This window comes from Cygnus olor, chromosome 25 (assembly GCF_009769625.2).
Source record: "Cygnus olor isolate bCygOlo1 chromosome 25, bCygOlo1.pri.v2, whole genome shotgun sequence".
Lineage (NCBI taxonomy): Eukaryota > Metazoa > Chordata > Aves > Anseriformes > Anatidae > Cygnus > Cygnus olor.
Genome location: NC_049193.1, coordinates 1,490,531 through 1,513,894, shown reverse-complemented (window position 1 = coordinate 1,513,894; position 23,364 = coordinate 1,490,531). Strand labels below are relative to the sequence as shown.

General features: G+C 72.1%; 3 protein-coding genes across 3 annotated transcripts; 1 reads left to right on the top strand and 2 right to left on the bottom strand.

Moving 5' to 3' along the window:
* Positions 1-4,870: 4,870 nt before the first annotated feature.
* On the top strand, positions 4,871-11,145 carry NR1D1 (nuclear receptor subfamily 1 group D member 1). Its single transcript, XM_040536776.1, has 8 exons — positions 4,871-5,006; positions 7,652-7,972; positions 8,083-8,171; positions 8,283-8,427; positions 8,693-9,153; positions 9,285-9,470; positions 10,562-10,772; positions 10,859-11,145. Exons 1-8 carry the CDS (start codon positions 4,979-4,981, stop codon positions 11,056-11,058), a joined length of 1,641 nt encoding a protein of 546 aa, XP_040392710.1. The 5' UTR covers positions 4,871-4,978; the 3' UTR covers positions 11,059-11,145.
* Positions 11,146-11,380: 235 nt separating this feature from the next.
* On the bottom strand, positions 11,381-12,629 carry LOC121059725 (translation initiation factor IF-2-like). The gene is made up of 2 exons (XM_040536867.1): positions 12,191-12,629; positions 11,381-12,119 (listed from the first exon to the last, which is right to left on the bottom strand). The coding sequence occupies exons 1-2, from the start codon at positions 12,627-12,629 to the stop codon at positions 11,476-11,478; spliced, it is 1,083 nt and encodes a 360-aa protein (XP_040392801.1). The 3' UTR covers positions 11,381-11,475.
* On the bottom strand, positions 11,829-21,192 carry THRA (thyroid hormone receptor alpha). Its single transcript, XM_040536855.1, has 8 exons — positions 20,989-21,192; positions 19,493-19,554; positions 18,167-18,267; positions 17,933-18,080; positions 17,094-17,299; positions 16,527-16,673; positions 16,161-16,419; positions 11,829-14,972 (listed from the first exon to the last, which is right to left on the bottom strand). The coding sequence occupies exons 1-8, from the start codon at positions 21,039-21,041 to the stop codon at positions 14,722-14,724; spliced, it is 1,227 nt and encodes a 408-aa protein (XP_040392789.1). The 5' UTR covers positions 21,042-21,192; the 3' UTR covers positions 11,829-14,721.
* Positions 21,193-23,364: the final 2,172 nt, after the last annotated feature.

Here is a 23,364-nt window from a genome sequence, read left to right as displayed (position 1 = left end):
TCAAGCACACGCGTGCACACACAGACACACCCGCAGAGGCTGCAGCCCCCAGCACGCACACGCATGCACACGCAGTCCTGCAGGGAATGCAGCAGCTGGTGCACGTGTGCAAGTGCATAAACACACACACAAATGTGTGCATGCATGCACAAGCATGTGTGTGTGCTTACGTAAACACATGCTCCTGCAGGGAAGGATTGCACACGTGCAAGTGTGCACACACACACACAAACACTGGCAGAGGCTGCAGCCCCCAGCATGCACACACACCGTGCACACACACACAGCATGCACACACGTGCACGCATGCTCATGCATGCACACACTTGCTCACATATGCACAGACATCCCTGCAGGAAGGGACTGCAGCCCCCTGCGTGCACACACATGCACACATGGACCTGCACACAGACTCCATGCACATGTGCACACCCTTGCTCACATGCACACACGCATCCCTGCAGGGAAGGTCTGCAGCCCTGCTGCGTGCACACACACGTGCACACATGTACCTGCATGCACATGCTGCACACACACACCCTTGCTCACATGCATGCACACCCCTGCAGGGAGGCACTGCAGCCCCCTGCATGCACACACACACGTGTGCACACATGTACCTGCATGCACACACACGTGCGCGCCCTTGCTCACACGCACACCCACCCCTGCAGGGAGGCACTGCAGCCCCCTGCATGCACCCCCCCACACACACACCGCCCCCCCCGTGCAGGCACTGCAGCCCCAGCACGCACACGTGCCTGCACACCCCCGCGCACACTCGCAGCCCCCCCCCCCCCGCCCTCTGCGCAAACACCGCCCCCCCCCCCACGCGGGACACAAACACACACGCGCGCGTGCCTCTGCAGAGCTCCTTTTAATCGGGGGGGGGGGGGGGGGTGCAAGGAGCAAACCTGCAGCAAAGTGGGGGGGCTGCGGGCACCACCACCCCCCACCCCCGGAGATCCACAGCTCCCCCCCCCCGGAGAGCCGCTGCAGCGCTGCAGCTCTCCCCGCGTGGCGTTCCACGCCGCCACGGCGTGCGGCAGCGGGCCGCGAACACCCGGTGTGGGGTGCGCGTGTTGGTGGTGGTGGTGGTGGGGGGGGGGGGATAAAAAAAAAACGGGGGGGAGGGGGGGGTTTCCCTGCGGCCCCGCGCTGCGCTCCTGCAGGCCCACGTGCCGGCCGGGCGCCCGCCCGCACATGGCTCTGCAGCAGGGCTGCTGCTTTCGCAGGGAGGTTGTGGCGGCTAAAAATGGAGCAGGGCTCACATGCGCCCGCCACGTGACGCCGCGAGCGGCCCCGCTCGCATGCAGAAGGGCTCGCAAACACGGCGGAGGAGGAGGAAGACGAGGAGGAGGAGGAGGAGGAGGAGGTGGAGGTGGGGGGGGACGGGGGACGGGACGACGACGACGCCGCAGCCGCTCACACGGGCTGGCACAGACGCCGAGCGCCCGAGCCCCCCGCAATGAGTGTGTGTCGTCCGTCCGTCCGTCCGGCCGTTCCCCCCCCCCCCCCCAAAAAAAAAAAAACCACACCAAACTCGCTGCACCAACACCGCTGGCACCCCAAATGCGGGGCCACGGAGCTGTGGGAATGGGGCGTGGGTTGTTTGCCCCCCCCCCCCGTGCGTAGAGTAGGGGGGGGATAAGGCCGAAGGAGCCCCCACGCTCCCCTGCCCTCCCCTGGCTTTGGGGGTGGGGGGGCTTGGGGGGGGGTGCACCCCTGCTGCTCCCCATGTCCCCCGGGTCCTTGTACCCCTTCTGCACCCCCCCCATCCTGGCATCACCCCGATCTCTGGGGCTCTGCACCCCCCTGGGGTCCCTGCACCCCCAAATTCTGCAACCCTACACCCTTGGGGTCCCTGCACCCCCAGACCCTGCAGCCCCCTGGGGGCCCTGCACCCCCAAATCCCGCACCCCCTGGGGTCCCTGCACCCCCAAATTCTGCACCCCTACACCCTTGGGGTCCCTGCACCCCCAGACCCTGCGGCCCTACATCCTCGGGGGTCCCTGCACCCCTAAACCCTGCAGCCCTACACCCTTGGGGGTCCCTGCACCCCCAGACCCTGCAGCCCCCCCCCCCCCCCCCCGGGCATTTTACACCCTCCCCAGATCTCCGGGTCCCCCCTAACCCCTGCAACCCCTGACCGTGGGCACCCCACACCCCCAGCCCCTGCCCCGCCGGGGGTCCCTGCCCCGTCCCGTCCGCGGGGTGCTGGGCGCAGGGTGCTGGGTGCGGGGGGGGCGGGGGGGGGGCCGGGCGCCCCAGCCCGTTGTTTACCTGACTCTTTTCCCTTTCCGCAGGGAGGGGAAAGGCGAGTCCTGGCAGCGCCGAGCCGCAGGCCCCGGCCAAGAGCTGCGGGGGGGGGGGGCTGTGGGGGCCAAAGCCGGGGGGGCTGCAGCTCCCTGCTTGCGGCCAGAAATCTGCTCCGCAGGCAGGAAACCCCCCCCCCCCCCCCCCCGCCCCGGGGCCCCCGGCGAGCGGCCGTGCCCAGCTCCCCGAGCGCAACCGGGGTCCTGCCCGCCGTCAGCGGGGTCCCGTGGGGACAAAAAGGGGGGCTCAGGGGTGTGGGAACCCCCCCCCACCCCCCCCTTCGGGTGCCACCCGGCACCCCCAGCCGCCCCCCTTCCCGCAGCACCGCACCGAACGGCTTGGGGGGGGGGGGGGGGGGGGAAACTGAGGCACGAGGTGCTCACGGTGGCACCGGGCCACGCTCCGTGTCCGCGGCCCCGCGGGGACCCCACAGCGGGTCTGGAGAGCGTCCGACACTGGGGGGGGGGGGGGAGGGGGGGGGCAGCTGGGGCTGAAGCACTTTGGGGGGGGGGGTGTCCAAACCCTCTGCACCCCCAGCACCCAGCTGGAGGGGGGGGGGGGTCCGCACCCCGCTGCGCCCCCAGCACCCAACCCGGGAGCAAGTTGGGGAGGGGGGGGGGGGAGGCAAAGGGAGAAGCGAGCCCCCGGAGGAGGAGGCACCCCCCACACACACCCGGTGTCCCCCCCCCCCCCCAGCGTGTCCAGGCTTTTTCCTGGAAAAGGTGCAGCGAGGTAAACAACCCGGCCAGCCCCGGAGTAAAAATAAATCCTCGTGCACGCAGGCGCTGCCCGGGGAGCGCGGCGCTCCGGCACGTGGCACCGCCACGGCACCGCCGGCAACCCGGCCACGGGGGCACGCGGCCACCACCGGCCCCCCCGCCGTGCCCCCCCCCTCCGACCCTCCGACCCCCCCCCAGCTGCCCCCTTGTCCCCCTTTGGGGGGGGGGGGGGGGGCGCAGAGGAGAAAAAAGGCCCGGGGTCTGCCCTGCCAAGGGGTGCAGGAGGCGGGGGGGGGACGGGGACGCGCGCGGTGCCGTGCAGGGATGGCGAGGGGGGGGGGGGGGGGGGGGGGGCACGGTGCCATGTGTGTCCCCGCACCGCTCACCTGGCACCTGGGCACGGCGGCACGTGGCGGCCTCGGCTGGGCTGGATGTGCCCCCCCCCCCCCCCCCCCCCCCCCGTGCTGTGGGGCAGGACCCAGCACCCCCATAAAAGCCCCCGGCACCCTCGTGCCATGGCACAGCCGGGGGGGGGGGCACTTCAGGGGGGGACCGTGGGGCACGGCGAGCGTGGGGCTGGTGGCTTTGGTGGCCTCCCCGGCACGGTTCCCCCGGGGGGGGGGGCGTGCACGGCTGCACCCCACCCCAGGTGCCTCCCTGTGGGCACCGGGATGTCCCCAGAGGTCCCCAGCCCCATGGCAGGACCCCACGGTGGTTGTCTGATGGGGCCCCCCCCCCCCCCCCCCCCGGGGACCCTCAGGGTGCTGGGTCCCACCCAGTGTCAGTCGGTGGGGGCTCGGGGCAGCCCCCCCGGGAGCAGCCGTGGCCTCGCGTGGGTGCCCACCGGTGACATCCTGCAGGGTGCTGGGTGTCCCCGGTGCCATGGGGCACCCATGGGTGGGGGGCGGCTCTGGTGACCCGGCCCCCCCAGCAGGGCCACCCCAGGGTGCCTGTGGCTCCCCCAGCCCCGGGGTTGTCCCCAAGGTGGGTGCCCGGCCGGGGTGCAGGGGACAGTGCCGTGGGGGGGTGGCGGGGGGCCCGGAGCCCCAGTGGGTGACACCAGTGGTGGGGGGACAGTGCCACGCGGGGTGTCACTGGTGGGGGTGACAGCGCCCCACTGGGTGACAGGGGTACCCAGCGCCGTACTGGGTGTCCCCAGTGCAGGGGACAGTGCCATACTGGGTGTCACCGGTGTAGGGGACAGCGCCCCACTGGGTGACAGGGGTGCCCAGTGCCCTAACTGGGTGTCCCCAGTATGGGTGACGGCGCCCCGCTGGGTGACAGGAGCACCCGGCGCCACCCTGGGCAGATGACACTGCCCCGCTGGGTGTCCCCACTATGGGTGACAGCCCCCCCACCGGGTGTCACCGGCGCAGGGGACGGCGCCCCACTGGGTGCCAGCGCTGCCCAGTGCCATACTGGGCGTCACTGGTGCAGGTGACAGCGCCCCACTGGGGCACCCAGCTGCCACCACAACCCCCCCGGTGCAGCTCACGGCGCACACTTGGGGGGGGGTGTGTGTGTGTGTGTGTGTGCCCGGACCCCCGAGGGGCCACCCCCCGGTACCGGCCCCATTTCGTACCGGGGGTCCCAGCTCTCCCCCCCCCCCCCCCCTTCCCCCTTCCTCCCCCCCCCCCCCTTCCCCCTTCCTCCCCCCCCCCCCCCCCCCCCCCCAGGCGGTGGCGGTGCCGCAGCCCGGGGGCTCTCCGGTGCCGAGCCGGGGCCGCCGGCGGAAAGTGTGTCAGTGGGGCACGAGGCTCTCCCCGGGAATCACATGGGGGAGGCGGCGGCGCCGCGTGCGGCCCAGTGCGCAGCCGCGCCCGGTGCCGGGAGGGCGGCGGAGGGGGGGGGGGGGGGGCGGGCAGCAGCCGGGGCGGGCGGCGGCACGGAACGGCTCGGGCTCGGCGCGGAACGGAACGGTTCGGTACGGAACGGCCCCGAGGATGGCCGCCCCCGATAGCGGCAGCACAGGTCAGCGCGTGCCGGTGTACCGGAGAGCAACGGGAACCGCACCGGGAGGGGCTGGGGGGGGTCGGCACCGGGATCGGCACCGGGACCGGCACCCGGACCGGGAGCTCGGGGGTCGGCAGCGGGGATCGGAACCGGGATCGGCACCGGGACCGGGATCGGGATCCGGACCGGCACCGGGGATCGGCACCGGGACCGGGATCGGCAGCGGGATCGGGACCGGGAATTGGGGCGGGGGGGGTGTCCCGAGCCCTGCCCCGGGGGGATGCGCACCGGGGCTGCGTCCCGGGGCTCCTCCGTACCGGGAGCGGGCACTGACGGACAGGGGGAGGACAGACGGACAGCGGCACCGGGCGGTGCCGGGCACCGGAGCGACCCCGGTAGTGGGGTGGGGAGGGACGGGGACACCGGGACACCGCGGGGCAGCGGGGGCACCGAGCCGGGAGCGGCACGGGGGGTACCGGGGGACACCGGAGGATACCGGGGGGCACCGAGCCTGGACCGGTACCGGGGGATACCGGGGGGTACCGGCGGATAACGGGGGGCACCGGGGGGTACCGGGGGCACCGAGCCGGGGAACGGCACCGGGGTGCACGGGGAGGTACCGGAGGGTACCGGGGGACATCGGGGGGTACCGGAAGATACCGCAGGGTACCGGGGGCACCGGGCCGGGGGCGGCACCGGGGTACACCGGAGGATACCGGGGGGTACCGGGGAGCACCGGGGGCACCGAGCCGGGAGCGGTACCGGGGGGTACCGGGGGGCACCGGGCCGGGGGCGCTGCGGACGGGCCCGGTGCTCGGGGGCCCCCCAGGGCCGGGGCGGGGCCGGGGGCGGGGTCCCGGTGCCCGGGGTCGGGCGCGGCGGGGGGCGGAGGCGGTGCCCCCCCCCCCTCCCCCGGCACGTGTCCCCCTCCCCGCCGCTGCCACGTGCGGAGTTTGTTTTCCCCGCAGCCCCGCCCCGTCCCCGCCCATTGGTCCCCGGTCCCTCATGACATCATCGCGCCCCGCCCCGCCCACCCCGCGACGTCACGCACCCGGAAGCGGGGACGCCGCGTCCCGCTCGCCCTCTCCGGGCGGGGGAGGGGGGAGTTTGGGGGGGGTGGGGAGGAGGGGGCGGGGCGTGGTGACGCCATCGCCGGGGCAACCAGGGGGCCGGGGGCGGGGCGGGGCGGGCGGCCAATGGCGGCAGGGGGCGGGGCAAAGCGTGAGGGGCGGGGCCGGGGGCGGCCACGTGCGGCTCGAGCACGTGGGGCGGCGGCGTGAGGCTGCCGGAGCCGGGGGGGGGCTGGGAGCCCCCGGGGGGGGGGGGCGGGGAGCGGGAGCCTCCCGGACCCCCCCGAGGCGTCTCGGGGGGTTTGGGGCTGGGGGGACGCCGGGGGTGACTCCCTCAGGTCCCCCCCCCGTGTCCCATGGGGGTGACCCCCCCCCGTGTCCCTCCCCTATGTCCCTGTGCCCCCGGGGGTGACCCCCCCCCAGGGCCCCCCCGTCCCTACAGGGGTGACCCCCCCCCATGTCCCTGTCCCACCGGTGTTGACCCCCCCCATGTCCCCCCCATGTCCCTGTCCCGCCAGGGGTGACCCCGCCCCCGTGTCCCCCCCCCCATGCCCCTGCCCCCCGGGGGTCCATGGGGTCAGGCCCCCCCCCCCCCGTGCCGCTGTTTTGGGGTCAGGGATCCCTGCTGGCATCCCCGTACTTTATCTGGGGAGGGTGGGGGGGGGGGGCTGCAGCCCCTCTGCCGCAGGGTCTGGGGTCTGCAGCACCCCCCCCAAACCCCTTTCACCTGGGGGGGGGGGGCACATAAGGTGGGGGAGGGACACGGGCACCCCACACGGGGACAGCCCTACCCACACGCCCCCCCCCCCCGTGCAGGACCCGCTGCCCCCGATTCGGTGACCTGCTTCGGGGCTGGCACGGCGAGGCCGGGGGGGGGGGGGGGGGGTGGGAATAAAGATGGGGGGGGGGCGAAGAAAAGGGGGGGGGGGCAGCGGTGGCCGGGGGCAGCGCGTGGGGCGGCCGCCACATGGCCGCGGCCAGCCCGTGTGTCCCCGCGCCACCCGCCACGTGCCTGGCCCTGAGTCAGCCGCGGCCGCCCTGGGGGGGGGGGGGACACACAAGGTGGGGGGGGCCGTGACCCCGGCCGGGGCCGCATCCTGCGCTGGCCGCCCCTGGGTGCAGCAGCGGGGCTGAGCCCTCGTGGGCGGGGGGGCTCTGTGCCACCCCCATCGCCCCCAGGGTGCCCCCTGGTTTCGTGGGGTCCCCTACACGCAGCCCCCACCCCCCCCGCCCATCCGTTGGGTCCCAATGCAGCAGTGGGGCTGGGGGCTGCACCGCGGGGCCGGAGCTGCCCCCCCCCACCCCAAACCCGGGGGTTCCCATCCCCGTGTCCCTCCCCCGCCCCACCCCACCCCCCCCAGTTTCCGGGGCTCGTGTCCCCGTCCCCACGTGCGCCCGTGCCGCCGCCGCCGCCTGACTCAGGGCGCGCGGGGCACACGTGCGGCCGCGGCACCGGGGCGCTCCCAAGGGCGCTGCCGGCCCCGGCCCTTCTGGGGTGCTCCCCGCCGGCGCGTGTGGTTCCCCCCCCCCCCCCCCAACTCCCCTCGGCCCCCCCCCCCCCCCCCGGCGTGACGGTGCCCGCTGTGCCCGCAGGCGGTGTGATCAGCTACGTGGGCTCCAGCGCCTCGTCGCCCAGCCGCACCAGCCCCGTCTCGCTCTGCAGCGACAGCTCCAGCGGCAGCTCCCAGCCCTTCCCCTCCTACTTCCCCCCGTCGCCCACCGGCTCCCTGCAGGACTCCCGTGCCTACGGGGGGGGCTCGCTGCCCCCCCACGAGGACGGCTCCCCTTCTTCTTCGTCCTCTTCCTCCTCCTCCTCCTCCTACGGCTCCTCGGCGAGCTTCCCCGGTGTGCCGCCGGTGCCGGCGGACGAGCGGCGGCGCAGCTCGCCCAGCAAGAGCGGCAGCACCGTCACCAGTGAGTATGGGGGGGGGGATTTTTTTTTTTTTTTTCGGGGGGGGGGGGGGTGTTACGGGTGCCCCTAGCACCCCGAGGTGCCGCTCACCCCCCCCCCCGTCCCCCCGCAGAGCTGAACGGCATGGTGCTGCTCTGCAAGGTCTGCGGGGACGTCGCCTCCGGCTTCCACTACGGCGTCCACGCCTGCGAGGGCTGCAAGGTACCGGGGCGGGGGGGGGCGGGGGGGGGGGGCCGGAGCATAAGGGGCGGGGGGGGGGGGATGCTGGGGACGTGGGGACCCAGAGTGACCCCCCCCCCGGGTGTCCCGCAGGGTTTCTTCCGCCGCAGCATCCAGCAGAACATCCAGTACAAGAAGTGCCTCAAGAATGAGAACTGCTCCATCGTCCGCATCAACCGCAACCGCTGCCAGCAGTGCCGCTTCAAGAAGTGCCTGCTGGTCGGCATGTCCCGCGACGGTGAGCCTGGCCCCCCCTCCCAGCCCCATATCCCCCCCCCACTTCTGTGCCATGCATCCCTTGGGGCTGGGACCCCCCCCCCCAGCTCCGGGCTGTGTCCCCCTTGGGAGCGGTGCCCTGCATGCCAAACCTGCCCCAGGCTGTGTCCCCTGGGACCCCCTGGGGTTGGGGACGGGGGTTGGCAGCCCCCCCCTTGTGCTTGAGGTGGGGGGGGGACACACGGCGCCGGTTCCCGGCGCGCCCCCTGACGCCGCTGTCCCCACAGCCGTGCGCTTCGGGCGCATCCCCAAGCGGGAGAAGCAGCGGATGCTGGCGGAGATGCAGAGCGCCATGAACGGCATGGGGAGCCCCCCGCCGGGGGGGCCGAGCATTGGCGAGGGTCCCGTGCCGGGCGGGGGCCACGCGCTGCCCCCCGGCCCCCCGCCGCTCGTCCCCCCCGCCTGCTTCTCCCAGTTCCCCCAGCAGCTGACGCCCCCCGGTTCGCCCGGCCCTGGGGGGGCCACCGAGGACGTCATCGCGCAGGTGGCCAAGGCGCACAAGGAGATCTTCGTCTACGCTCACGACAAGCTGGGGCCCCCCCCGGCCTGCGACAGCGGCGTCCTGCGCTGGGACGGCCCCCCCGCCTGGGCCCCCGGCCCCCCCAAGCCCCGCTTCTGCCCCGCCGCCTACCCCGAGCCCCTGGCGCGGGGCTGCCCCTGGCCCCGCGGCCCCAAGGACGTCCTGCCGGTGAGCGCCCGCCCGCCACGGGGGCTCCCCCGCCGGTCTCCCCCCCCCCCCCCCCCCCGGGTATTTTTAGCCGCTAATCGCGCTAATCGCCTTGCCGGCGAGCCCCGTGCTGAGCCGCGCGTCGCCCGCAGGCCTGCCCCATGAACAGCCACCCGCCCGGGCGCAGCGGGCGCTCGGTGCAGGAGATCTGGGAGGACTTCTCCCTCAGCTTCACCCCCGCCGTCCGCGAGGTGGTCGAGTTCGCCAAGCACATTCCCGGCTTCCAGGCCCTGTCCCAGCACGACCAGGTCACCCTGCTCAAGGCCGGCACCTTCGAGGTACGTCCTGGGGTGGCCGGGGCTCCGCCGAGGTCGTCCCGTGGCGTTGTGTGCTGCCCCGCGGCGCTGCACGGTGCCCCCCAGCCCAACACGGTGCCCTACTACGTTGCACAACATCCCATAGAATTGCATGGTGCTCCCCGGTGTTGCACGGTGTCCCCCAGCGTTATATGGCCCCCTGTATCCTAACACAGTGTCCCCGGCATTGCACGGTGCTCCCCAGTGTTGCACAGCGCCCCCCAGCATTATACGGCCCCCTGTATCCCAACACCATGCCCCCTGCATTGCACAACGCCCCGCTGCATTGCACCCTGGTGTTGCATGGTGTCCCATGCATTGCACGGTGCTCCCCAGTGCTGCGTGGTGCCCTGTAGCAGTGCACAGCACCCCATGGTGTTTCACGCCCCCCCCCCACCGCCCCAGCTCAGCACATCGCCCTCTGCATTGCACAGCGCTCCCCGGTGTTGCACGGTGCCCACAGCATCTCACGGTGCACCACATCCCAGCACAGTGCCCTGCAGTGTTGCACGGTGGCCCCCACGTCCCAGCACGGTGTCCTGGTGTATCGCAGTGCCCTGTGGTGTTGCATTACGTCCTCTGGCATTGCACGGCGCCCCACGGCATTGCACGGCGCCCCATGGTGTTGCATGGTGCCCCACGGCATTGCGCTGTGCACCACAGCGTTGCACAGTGCCCACAGCACTGCACGGTGTCCTATGGCATCTCATGATGTCGCACGGCATTGCACGGTGTCCCACAGCACTGCATGGTGTCTCACGGTGTTGCATGGTGCTCCATGGTGTGGCACAGTTCCCCATGGCACTGCACAGTGTCCCACGGCCTTGCACAGTTCCCCGTGGCATTGCACAGCGCCCCACGGCGTTGCATTCTGTCCCACGGTGTTGCACAGTGTCCCACAGCATTGCACAGTTCCGCACGGCACTGCACGGTGTCCCACGGCAATGCACGGTGCCCCATGGTGCTGTACAGTGCCCCACGGTGTTGCACGGTGCCCCCCCGGTGTTGCACGGTGCCCCCCGGCGCTGCGCGGTGCCCCCGTCCCGCCGAGGCGCTGACGCCGTGTGCCGCAGGTGCTGATGGTGCGCTTCGCCTCGCTGTTCAACGTGAAGGAGCAGACGGTGACGTTCATGAGCCGGACGAAGTACAGCCTGGAGGAGCTGTGGGGCATGGGCATGGGCGACCTGCTCAGCTCCATGTTCGAGTTCAGCGAGAAGCTCAGCGCCCTCGACCTCAGCGACGAGGAGCTGGGGCTCTTCACCGCCGTCGTGCTGGTCTCGGCAGGTGGGCGCCGCGACGGGGCCGAGCCCCCTTTCCTGCCTCCCCCTCCCCATTTTGACGCCACCTCCCCCCCCCCCCGGTCCCCGCAGACCGCTCGGGCATGGAGGACGCGGCGTCGGTGGAGCAGCTGCAGGAGACGCTGATCCGCGCCCTGCGCGCCCTGGTGCTGAAGACGCACCCGGCCGAGACCTCGCGCTTCACCAAGCTGCTGCTCAAGCTGCCCGACCTGCGCACCCTCAACAACCTCCACTCCGAGAAGCTGCTCTCCTTCCGCATCGACGCCCAGTAGGGCCCCCCCCCACCCCCGTGCCCCCCACCTGCCCCCCCCGTGCCCCCCCCAGACCCCCCAGGACCCTGTACATAGCGCGGGGGCGGCCCCGGTGCCACCCACCCCACGGCTGCAGCCCAAGCGGGTGCCGGGACACCCCCCACTTCCCTCTCCCCACGGCGCCGGGGCCCCCCCCAGGACCCCCCCCTCGCCCCGGTGGCCAGCGGTGGAAAAGCAGAGGCCGGAGGCCAGCCGAGCTGTGTGGGTGGGTTTGGTGGTTTTTCTTTTTTTTTTTTTTTTTTTTTCCGTGTTTTTTGTTTTTTTTTTCATCATATATTTATTACATAAATATATAGTAAAATAGACCAGCAACAATTACCATAAAAATATCTTTCTTTAAAATCCTGACCAAAACACAAAAGGGTTTAAAATCGCACGTCACAGACTGTGATTGTCACGTAGATCAGCAGCGCCTGCCTCGGCCCCCCCCCCCCCCCCCCCGCGCCGTACATTCAGCGACTCCCTGCCACGGCCCCCCCCCCCCCCCGGGCTGGGTGGGGGGGCGCAATGCATAGTACGTGGGGGTCCCGCCGCGCCGTGCCGAGCCGTGCCAGGCTGGGGGCAGCCCTGGGCAGGGGCAGCTCCGGGAGCCATGAGGTATGTGCTTGGGGGGGGGGGGGGGGATGGATGTGGGGTACGGGGACGTGGGGGCACGGGGCGGGTGGTGGGGACTGGGGTGCCGGTGCTGCCCCCCCCCCAACCCGGGGTGAAGCCGGGGCCTGGGGGCGACGCTGGACGTGCGATGGCGACACGAGACGGAGACGAGACGGAGCGGCCCGGGGCGCAGGCAGGAGTGCGGGTGGGTGCGGGCGAGCGCGGGGACCCCACGGCGGGGGCAGCGGGACCGGGCTGTGCCCCCCCCCCCCCCCCCCCTCCCCCCCCCCCCACCGCGGGGTGGGCTGCCACAGGGCACCGGCGCGGCCACGCGTGGGCAGGCGGCGAGAACGGGCATCGTGTGGCCACGGCGGGGCACTGCACCGGCACGGCATGGCACGGGCAGTGCACGGGCATTGCACCAACACGGCACGGCCATTGCACCAACACGGCACGGCCATTGCACGGGCATTGCACCAGCACCGCACGGCACGGGCAGTGCACGGGCATTGTACGGGCATTGCACCAACACGGCACGGCCACGGCATGGGCACCGTGCCAAAATGGCGCGGGCACTGCGCCAACACGTTACGGGCACGGCACGGGCACTGCACGGCGTTGCATTGGTGCAACACAACCACTGCACGTGCACTGCACCACGGCGTGGCTGTTACATGGGCGTTGCACGTGCACTGCAGCAGCACAGCGTGCCCACTGCGTGGCATTGCACCGGCACGGCACGGGCGTCGCACAGCTTTTGCACGTGCGTCGCACCGTGGTGTGGCCGTTGCACGGGCATTGCATGTGCACGGCGCCAGCACAGCGTGGCAGTGCACCAGCAGGGCACGCGCATTGCACACGCATTGCACCGGCACGGCACATGCACTGCACCAGCAGTGCACGCTCATTGCACACGCGCTGCACCGTGGCACGGCCATTGCACGGGCATTGCACCGCCACGGCACGGCTGTTGCATGTCACGGCACCGGTGCAGTGTGGCCACTGCGGGGGGGGGGGAGGGCACCGTGCCCCGGGGGGGGGGGGGGCGCAGCTCCTGCCCCCGGCCCAAAGGCACGTGGTAAGGCCGGGTGCTGGCACACGCCCGCCGAGCGTGACCGTGAGCATCGGGTCGGGTGCCGGGGGCCTGGGGGGGGACGGGACACGACGCATCCCAAACCCTGTGCCCCCCCCCAAACCCCCCCAGTGCAGGCGTTTGTGTTTCCTGCAGTGACTCCTATTGCACAACCCGATGCTGGGGGGGGCGGGGGGGGGCTGTGCCCACCGGGCCCCCCCCACATGCCGGGCACCCGGGTGGGGGCTTTAAGACATTTTGCACGGAGGGCACCGCATGTCCCCCCCCGCCCCAGGGGCTCTGCCACACCACGGCCCCGCTGCCCCCCCCTCCCCCACCCCAGCTTTTGGGGTCTGGCACAGCCCCCGCTGCCCCCCCAGACACGGACCCCCCCCCTCTCCCCGGCGGCAGGGCCGGGGGGGGGGAGCTGCAGTGGGCAGGAGGGGGGGGGGCACACGCCCCCCCCAGCCCCACGGGGGGAGGAAGTGTCTCGTGTTGGGATTTCTGCTTTTAAACGACCCGTAAAAAGATTTTTTTTTTTTAATTACAAAAATTATATATTTTATATATATTTATATATATATATATATTAGCTTAACTGGGCCCCGGCAGCCCGCCTGCCTGCCGGCCGTGCCTCGCCCGGCCCCGCGCCCCCCCCTCGGCCTCCGCCTGAGGTAAGAAAAAATTCACAAACCTAAATCCGGGGGGGGGGTGGGGGGGAGGAAAAAAGGTGATAAAACCATTAAAAGTGCCCCCGCCGCAGCCCCCTGCCCCGCGCCGAGCCCCTGCCGGCCCCCCCCGAGCCGCCCTGGGGGTGCCGGGCCCCCCCCCGAAGTGCTGTTGCTGCTGGGGGGGGGCCGGGGCAGTAGTGCAGTGAGGGGGGGGGCCGCGCCGTGCTGGCACCTCCGGGGCCATTGCAACTTGGGGTTTTTTTCTTTTTTTTTTGTTGGTTTTTTGATTTTTTTTCTTTTTTTTACGGAAAACGACAAATAAAAGGACGATGACACGGGGTCGGGGGTGGGTGGGGGGAGACAACGGAAAAGGGGTGTTGGGGGGGGGGGCGTCCCCCCCCCCTCCCCGCCCGCAGCGCGCACCGTCTGCCCGCGCTTGGCACAAAACCCTCTCCTTTCAGCCCAAAAAAAAATTAAAAAAAAAAAAAAAAAAAGAGAGAAAAATCCAAAGCCCCGAATCCGGCCCCGAAAGAGGGGTGGGGGGGTGCAGGGGGGGGGTCCTCCCCCCCCACCCGGCCGGGCACGGCGAGGGGGCCGGGGGCTTCCGCCGGCCCCATGTGCCCCATGGCAGGGTTGGGGTCCCCCTCGTTGCCCCCCCCCATGCTCCCCCCCCGGCCCCCGCCCGGCCCAAAGTGCGCGTGGCCGGGGCGGCCTCTCCCTGTGCAGCCCCCAGCCCCCTCCTCTCCTCTGCTCTTCCTCCTCCTCCTCCTCCTCCTCCTCCTCCTCCTCCTCCTCCTCCTCCTCCTCCTCCTCCTCCTCCTCCTCCTCCTCCTCTCCTCTCCTCTCTCCTTCCAAAGTGCAGTTAGTTTAATATTTTAGCCTCTCAGGGAGGGAAATAAATGCTTAAAAAATAATAATCTAAGAAGAGAAGAACAATAAAGGAAACGCTCGACCGTCGGGGCCCTTCCCTGTGCAAACAAACAAAATTCGTCAAGTCCGGGGGCGCGGGGGGTGGGGCGGCGTGGGGCCCTGGGGGGGGGCTTATGGGGGGCAGCCGGGGATCCTGGTGCGAGCGGCGGCACGAAGCCCCCCCTGCCCGGTACGTGTTCCCCCCCCCCCAGCCCCTCCCCGGGTGCAGCACCGCCGCCCTCGCCCACCTTCGGGGGCAGAAAAAGAAAATCGGGGAGGGGCGGGAGGGGGGGGGCGCACGGGGCTGGGGGGGGCCGGGGGGGGGGGGGGGGGGGGCGCGGGGCCGGGAGCGCCGCTTGGGGGGGGGGGGGGGGGGCCCTACACCTCCTGGTCCTCGAAGACCTCGAGGAAGAGGGGGGGGAAGAGCTCGGTGGGGCACTCCACCTTCATGTGCAGGAAGCGGCTGGCGTGGCAGGCGCCGATCATGCGCAGATCCGTCACCTTCATCAGCAGCTTGGGCCAGAAGTGGGGAATGTTGTGTTTGCGGTAGTTGATGTAGTGCTCGAACGCCAGCAGGTACGTCTCCTGGCACTTCTCGATCTTGTCCACGCAGATCAGCCCCGTCCGGTCTGCGGGGGGCGTGGGGTGGGGAGGTGGGAAAGGGGGGGAGTCCGCAGGGTGCCCGCCCCACGCGCCCCAAATGGTGGGGAGCTGGGTGTCGGGGTGCCCACCACATGCACCCCAAATGCTAGGGCTCTGGCTATCAGCGTGCCCAACCTTCCGTGCCCCCCAAATGTTGGGGATATGGGTATTGGGGTGCCCACCGATGTGCTCCCAGATATCGGGGCTCTGGGCAACGGGGTGCCCACCCCATGTGTCCCCAGATGTTGGGGCTCTGGGCAACGGGGTGCCCACCCCGTGTTCTCCCAGCTATTGGGGCTCTGGGTATCGGGGTGCCCACCTTACGTGCCCCCAAATGGTGGGGCTCTGGGTGTCGAGGTGCTAACCCCATGTGCTCCCAGGTATTGGGGCTCTGGGTATTAAGGTGCCTGCCCCACGCACCCCAAATGTTGGAGCTCTGAGTATCAAGGTGCCCACCCCATGTGCTTCCAGATATTGAGGCTCTTGGCATTGGGGTGCCCACCCCCTGTGCCCCCAAACATTAGGGCTCTGGGTATTGGGGTGCCCACCCCATGTGCCCCCAGGTATTGGGGCTCTTGGCATCAAGGTGCTCACTCCATGCTCTCCCAAACGCTGAGGCTCTGGGCACCAAGGTATCCACGCCACGCTCCCCAAAACGTTGGGGTTCTGGGCACTGGGGTGCCCACTTCACGCACCCAAAAGTATCGGGGCTCTGGGCATCAAGGTGCCCACCCCACAAACCTCGAAATGCCGGGGCTCTGGGCATCAGAATCCCCACCCCATGTGCCCCAAGATGCTGGGGCTCTTGGCAATGGGGTGCCCACCTTATGTGCCCCCAGATACTGGAGCTCCAGGCATCGGGGTGCCCACCCTGTGCGCCCCCAAACGCCGGGGCTCCAGGCATCAGGATGCCCACCCTGTGCGCCCCCAAATATCAGAGCTCCAGGCGTTGGGTGCCCACCCTGTGGGACCGCAGACATTGGAGCTCCAGGCATTGGGATGCCCACCCCGTGCACCCCCAAATAACGGAGCTCCAAGCATCGGGGTGCCCACCCCGTGCGCCCCTAAATACCGGAGCTCCAGGCATCGGGATGCCTGCCCCGTGCGCCCCCAAAACTCCGGGGCTCCGGGCACCGGGGTGCCCCAGGGGCTCAGCACCACGCGGGCGCCCTTACCTGAGGACATGAGCAGCACGGCCTGGAGCAGGGCCACCTCGGTGTCGTCCAGGTTGAAGGCAGAGAGGGACTTGCCCAGGTCGAAGATGGCGTCGGAGACGACGCCGAGGCCGCCGTTCTTGAGCTGCTCGCGCTTGACGGCCATCTCCCCGCTCAGCGTCAGCGTCTCGCTCTCGGGGTCGTAGCGCACGGCCGCCCGCAGCGACATGATCTCCATGCAGCACCCCTTCAGCAGGATGATCTGGTCTTCGCAAGGCAGCTGCGGGACACGGCGTCAGCGCGGGGCTTTTGGCCCCGACCCCTCCCCCCCCCCCCTCCAAAGTCCCCACGATTGCAGCCCCCTCCCCCCCCGCCCCTTCCCCTTACCTCCGAAAACATGGGCAGTTTTTTGGCAAAGTCGACCACGCGGGTGATGGCCGGGGTGATGATTTTTGTAAACTCGCTGAACGCCTCCAGGTCGACTTTGTCCCCGTCGGGCATGGAGGCCATGGGCGACTGGCCGATGTCCTCAGGCTGGGGGGGGCGGGGAACGGATGGCGGATTGGGGGTGGCGTGCCTGCGACCCCCCCCCCTTACCCACACCCACTCCCCAGGGCTCCCAGGGGAAACCGAGGCAGGGCCCGGCGGGGCGGCAGCCAGGAGAGGGAGCTGTGCGCCCGGCACCGCCGCGGGGCCGGGGCCACCCCGCGGGCACAGCTGTCCCCTTCGGTCACCGCACACCCCCTGACCCTCCCCGGGGGCCACGCGCTCAAGGACACCCGGTGACATCCCAAAGCCCCCGCTCCCGGAGCCGTTGCTGGGGGGGGACGACACCGGGAGCGTGACCCCCGCCGTGCGCGCACCGAGCGCGCTGGGGCCCAGCCGTGCCCGGTGCCGGTGCCGTGCCAGGTGCCGGGGGTGGGCGCAGGGCTCCCCCCTCGGCTCTGCCCTCACCAGGAATTTCCGCTTCTGCTTCCAGTGGCTGCCCTGGGCGTTGGTGCTGCGGTGCGCCTCCGTCACCACGTGGATCAGCTCCCACTCCTCGGCGCTGGGGCTGGGGCGGTGCTGCAGCGACTTGATCATCTCCTCCTTGCGCCGCCGCTCCCGGTTCTCCTCGATCAGCTTCCTCTTCGCTACCCGCTTCGAGTCGTCCAGCACCACTGCCGGAGCTGCCGTCAGCGGGGACGCCCCAAAAACCCACCCCCACCGAGCTCCCCGTGCGTCCCCCCCCCCGGCCGTGCTGGGTGCCCCGAGCTGGTCCCGTGGCTGCGTGGGGCGCCTGGAGCTGCCCCATGGCACCGCCAGCCGCGCCGAGCACCCCAAGCTGTCCCGGGGCTGCAGTGAGCATCCCGACCTGGTCCCACAGTGGTCCCAAACCTGCCCCCCGGCCGTGCCAGGCACCCCGAGCTGCCCCCCGGCACCCATCAGGGACTCCCCACCGTGGTCCTGTGGCCGCACCGGGCACCCCAAGCTGCCCCCAGCACCACCAGGCGTGCCAGACACCCCAAGCTGGTCCTGCGGCTGCACCAAGCACCCCACGGCCCTCCTAGCCATGGGGGGCACCCCAAACTACCCCACGGCTGCATGGGGCACCCCAATCTGCCCCCCTGTGCCTGGCACCCCAACCTGGTCCTGCAGCAGCACCCAGCACCCCACGGCACCGCCAGCTGTGCCGGGCACCCCAACCCGCCCCGTGGCTAGCTCTGGGCCCCCCCAACTTGCCCCCCTAAGCACCTCTGGCCGTGCTCGGCCCCCCCCACCCCCCAGCCCCCCCCGCAGCCCCCCGCACTCACGGTCCATGGCCATGCCCACGGAGATGCACTTCTTGAAGCGGCACAGCTGGCACTGGTTGCGGGTGATCTTGTCGATGACGCAGCACCCATCGTACTTGCACGAGTAGGTGGGGTGCAGGTTCTTCTGGATGGTCCGCCGGAAAAAGCCCTGGGGCGGGCGGGGGGGGGGCACGGTGAGACCCCCAGATTTCGGGTAACCCCACCCCCACCCTCCCAGCCCGGCCCCCCCCTCACCTTGCAGCCCTCGCAGGTGATGCAGCGGTAGTGGTAGCCGGTGGCTTTGTCCCCGCACACCACGCACTGTTCATCTTTGTCCAGGTAACTAGGGATGTACCCTGCGGGACGCCGCGTGTCAGGGCCACCCCCCCCCCCCCCCCCCACCGTGCCTCAGTTTCCCCTCGGCCCCAAAGCCTGCTGCTGCCTCCCCGCCCCCCCCCCTCCCTCCCCGCTGCAGGAAGTGCCGGCAGAGGAAGGGTTAAGGGCTGGGGGGGCCGGGGGGCTGCCCGTGCCCCCCGCGGCAATAAAGCTCCCATTATCCGGCTCCCCAGCCGGCTGTGGCGGGGGGGGGGGGGGCGTCCCCCCCGGCGCACAATGGCCCACTGTCCCCGCTATTGTCCGGGGTCCCCCGTTGGCACAGGGCCGGGCGCCCCCCATCACCGGCCTCACGGGGAAACTGAGGCATGGAGCAACCCCCACCGAGACCCCCCCCCAAATCGATGCGGGGAGGGGGGGGTGGGGGAGCCCAACCCTGGAGGGGGGAGCGGTGCAGGGTGGGGGAGGGGCTGACCCCCAACCTCCCCAACCCTCCTCCTCCTTCTCCCCCCCCCCCCAACCCCCTTCTCCCGGATCCCGCCGGCGCCGGCCGCTCCCCGCTGGGGAATGGGGCAGGGCTGGGTGCCCAGCCCCGGGGTCAGCGCCCGGCCGGGCCCCCCTTATCTCCCCCCCCCACGGCGCTGCTGGCCCCGATAGCGCCGGCCCGACCCACGGCCACGGCTGCTGGGGCACGGGGGGGGGCACCCCGCAGGGACACGGGGCGCTGGGGAGCCTTGGGGTGCTCCGGGATCGTGGGGTGCCAGCAGGGACACGGGGGGCACAGGGACGCCTGCGGTCCTGGGGGGGGGGGGATATGGGGTGGCTGGGGGACCCTTAGGGTGCCAGGAGGGAATATGGGGTGGCTGGGGGATCCTTGGGGTCCCAAGAGGGGACACGGGGTGGCTGGGGGACCCTTGGGTGGCCATCAGGGATGTAAGGCGCTGGGGACCCCCGGGGTGTGCAGGGACCTTGGGGTCCCCAGAAGGGACACGGCACCTGGGGGACCCCGGGGTGGCCAGCAGGGACGTAAGGTGCTGGGGACCCCTGGGGATGTGGGGTGCGCAGGGACCTCGGGGTCCCCAGGAGGGACACGGCACCTTGGAGACCCCGGGGTCCCATCAGGGACACGGGACACCCAAGGGACCCCCGGGGGAAGCTCGGGGACCCCAGCAGGGTGCCGGAGGGACGTGGGGAGGGGCCCTGGGGCGGCGGGGGGGGGGGTCCCGGGGGGGCCGTGGGGCCCCGTACCTGACATGCTGCTCTTCACCAAACATTGGCTGCTCTTTCTTTTGCGCTTGCCATCCAGCCACCTGCGGGACGGGACGGGGAGCGCTGGCACCGCGTCCCCGTGCGCCCCCCCCCCCGAACCCCCCTGCCTGGGCACCCCTCCCTCGGCCGGGGGTCCCAGGGGGGCCGGATGGGGACGATGCCACGCGTGGGGATCGGGGGGGGCACCGCCCCATGGAAAATGGTGGTGGTGGTGGGGGGGGGGACCAGGGTGACGCGGAGCTCCCGGGGACCCCCGATACGGGGCACGGCATCGCTTGGGGGGGGGTGGGTGGGTGGGAGGGTGGGGGCTGAGGCTTGGGGGGGTGGGGGGAGGGGAAGGGAAGGGTGGGGGAGGGGCTCATTTACAGTCAAAGACAAAATGTCCTTTTGGCTCAGCGGGGAAGTGACATCAGAGGGGCTGCGCCAATGGGCGGCGGCGGGGGTCCGCGCCTCGCCCCCACCGCACCGGCGCAGTGCCGGAGGCGCCCGGGCTGGGGGGGGGGGGGCGGGCGGGGGGGAGGGCGGGGGGGGGGTCCCGGCACCACGGGAACCTGCACCCGCTTGGGGGGGGTGGGGGCAGCACCCAGGGGTGCCCCGGAGACCCCCGCCGGGGCAGCGGGGCCGGGTGCTGCGGGGGGGCCACGGGGCGCCAGCCCAAGGTGACCCCGAGCCTGGCTCCCCCCGGGCACGTGAGCGGCCGCCGCCGCGCGCCCGAAATAGCCCCGGGCGCTGGCAGGGCCCTGGGGGGCCCAGGCTGGGGGGGCGGCAGCGGCTGGGGGCCCGGAGGGGGGGGGGGGGCAGGGTGTGAGCAGGCGGGGGGAGCGGGCACCCGTGGGGCGCGGGCATGGATGGGGCGCGGGGACACGTGGGGTGCTTGGGGGGGTGCAGGGGGCATGGGGGGGGCACGGGTGTGCACGGGGATGCAGGGGGCATGGGGACGGGCGTGTGCAAGGGGACACGTGTGTGCAGGGGGACGTGCGTGTGCACGGGGATACGTGTGTGCATGGGGATGTGTGTGTGCACAAGGACACGTGGGTTCACGGGGACGCAGTGGGCACGGGGACACACGTGTGCACAGGGATGCAGCGGGTGTGGGGACACGCGTGTGCACAGGGACACGCGTGTGCACAGGGACATGTGTGTGCACGGGGACACAGGGGAGATGCAGGGCACTGGGACACACGGGGCACGGAGACACACGGGGACACCGGGCATGGGGCTGCACAGGGACACGGTGTGATGCGCAGGGCACGGGGACACGGAGGGGCACGGGGGCACCGAGGGGCACGGGGACACGGAGGGGCATGGGGACACGGTGTGATGCACAGGGCACGGGGACACGGGGGGGCACAGGGGCACGGGGACACGGAGGGGTACGGGGACACGGTGTGATGCGCAGGGCACGGGGACACGGACGGGTACGGGGACGCGTGGGGACAGCGGGGGCCGCCGCAGCCGTGCCCGGGGGGTCTCACCGGGTGTCCTCTGGCTCCGACAGCGGGTCCAGGGTGCTGGGCTTCTGTTCCATTCACCGCAATTCCATCAAGGAGCGCCCAGCACCGACCGAGTGGGCTCCGCCACCGGTGCCACGCGCGGGGGGGGCCACGGCGGGGGGCTACGACGCGCGCCCCATGGCGCCCGCCTCAGTGCTCAGCGCCGCGCAGCATCCCGGGGGGGCCCTGCCGAGACAAACCCACGGCGCCCACTGAACCCACGCGGGACGGGGGCCACGTGCAACACCCCCAACCTTCCCCCCCCCCAAGGAGCACGTGGTGCGGGGAGCGTGCAAGACTGCTGGAGAACGCCCGGGGTGTGCAAGGGCGTGCGGGGCTGGGTGGGAGCGCGAGGGGCGTGCAAGAACACGTGGAGCGAGCGAGGGCTTGCAGGGTGCTGTGCAGGAGCACGGGAGGGTGCGCAGGGCTGGGGGGGCGTGCACGGGGCGTGCAAGAGCACGCAGGGTGTGCAGGAACGTGCGCGAGCGTGCAGGGCCGTGCAAAGCACGCGGGGCGTGCAAGGCGGTGCAAGGGCGCGGGACGGAGCGGGAACGTGCGCAGGGGTGCGGGTGCTGCACGCAGCCGTGGGGCAGGGCTGCAGGGGGGCGCTGAGCCCCCCCCCCCCACGCGGTGGGGGGTGCCGAGCCCCCCCCCCGCTGGGTGCTGAGCGGGTCGGGGTTGGGGGGTGGACTCACGGGGGCGGGGGGCGCCGGGGGGCGCTGGGGCGGTGCCGGGCGATGCCTCCTCCGCGAGCGCTCCTGCTGCAAAGAGACGGCGCTGGTGGGGCCGGGGGGCACCGGGGGCACCCCCACATCCGCCCCCTCCCCCCCCCCCAAAATGAACCCCCCCCCCCCGATGAGGAAGCAGAGGCGCACTCCGCCACCCCCCCAGCCCCACACCCCCAGGGGCACCCAGCACCCATCCCACCCACCCGGCAGCAACCGGGCGGGACCGGGGATTGGGGAGGGGGGGGCCCGTGCTCAGCTCCCCCCGGCGCCCCCCACTCCCCTCAGCCCCCCCCCCCCCCCCCGCCGGGGGGCGCGGGGCGGGGCCGGGGCCCCCAACCCCCGCCGGGTGGGCGCCGTGCCCGGCCCTGGGGCTGCTCGGCTCCGTGCGGGGACAGGCAGAAAGTAGGTCACGTTTGTCTTGGCCGCGGCAGAAATTCCTCCGGCGGATTTCAAGCGCAGCGGCGGTGGCGCAGCCGGGGCTCCTCCGCCGCTCCCGGCCCCCCCCTTCCCCGGCAACCCCCCCCCCCCCCCCCCCCCCCAAGCCCCCTGGCCCCCCTCCAGCCGGGGAAGCCCGGCCACGCCACGGAGGGGGGGTGCGGGACGCTGCACCCATGGGTGCGCGGCGGCGGCACCCGCCGCACCGCGGTCGGCACGCGGCAAGGGGGATGGTGGTGGTGGGGGGGGGGGATGCGTCGGGCGAGCCAACGGGACCGCGGGGAAACCGAGGCACCGGGGGGCACCCCCCCGACACCCACAAGTGGCTCGGGGGCACCACGCTCTTGGGGGGGGGGCGTGGGGGGGGGGGGCTCCTGGCTGCTGCTCCAGGCCGGGCTTTGGGGCCGGCCGCGGGCGGTACCTATGGAGCGGGCGCGCGGCCGGGGGCTGCAGCAAATGTTTGTTCCATATGGGAACGCCGCGCCGAGACTTCCAAGTATAGGCACTGGCCGGGCGCCAGCGCTGCGCGGCCCCGCTGGGCATGGCCACCCCCCCCCCCCCCGCCTGCCCCGGGACCCCCCCCCCCACCCACCCCGGCGCCTGCAGAGCCCCGACCCGCTGGGTGCACGCATGGGGAGGCTGCACCGTGGCTGCCCCCCCCCCCGGTTCCGAAAGCCCCCGCTGCCTCGGTTTCCCCTTTGGGTGTCAAACGGAGGGGCTCAGGGCTCAGCGCCGCGAGGTCGGGGCTCGCCTGTGCCGCTGAGCCCCCCCCTCCCCCCCCCCCCCGCCGGACACCCCCAGGACGGGGCCCGGTGGCACCCAGGGCTCGGGGCCGAGCTGCTCCAGGAACCCTCGCTCGAGGAATCGCAGGCAGACAGACGGACGGACGGGCAGACAGACGGATGGGTGGGAGGCGGCCCTCCTGCGCTGCGGGACACGTGCAATGAGCGTGGCCGGGTCTCAGCACCCCCCCCCCCCCCCTTGGGCACGGGTGGCACCGTGACCGAGTGTCCCCACCCCGCGGGACGCGCCGCCGGGCCGGGCGGGAGGGGGTCGGAGGCACGGCCGGGGCGCAGCACCCATGGGGAGGGGGGGGGGAGGCCCCCACCCGCGCCCCCCCCGGCCCAGCCCCACGCCCAGGGCAGCGTTTTTGCTGAGTCGGGCGGTTGCGCACGCGATGGAAAACAACCCGGGG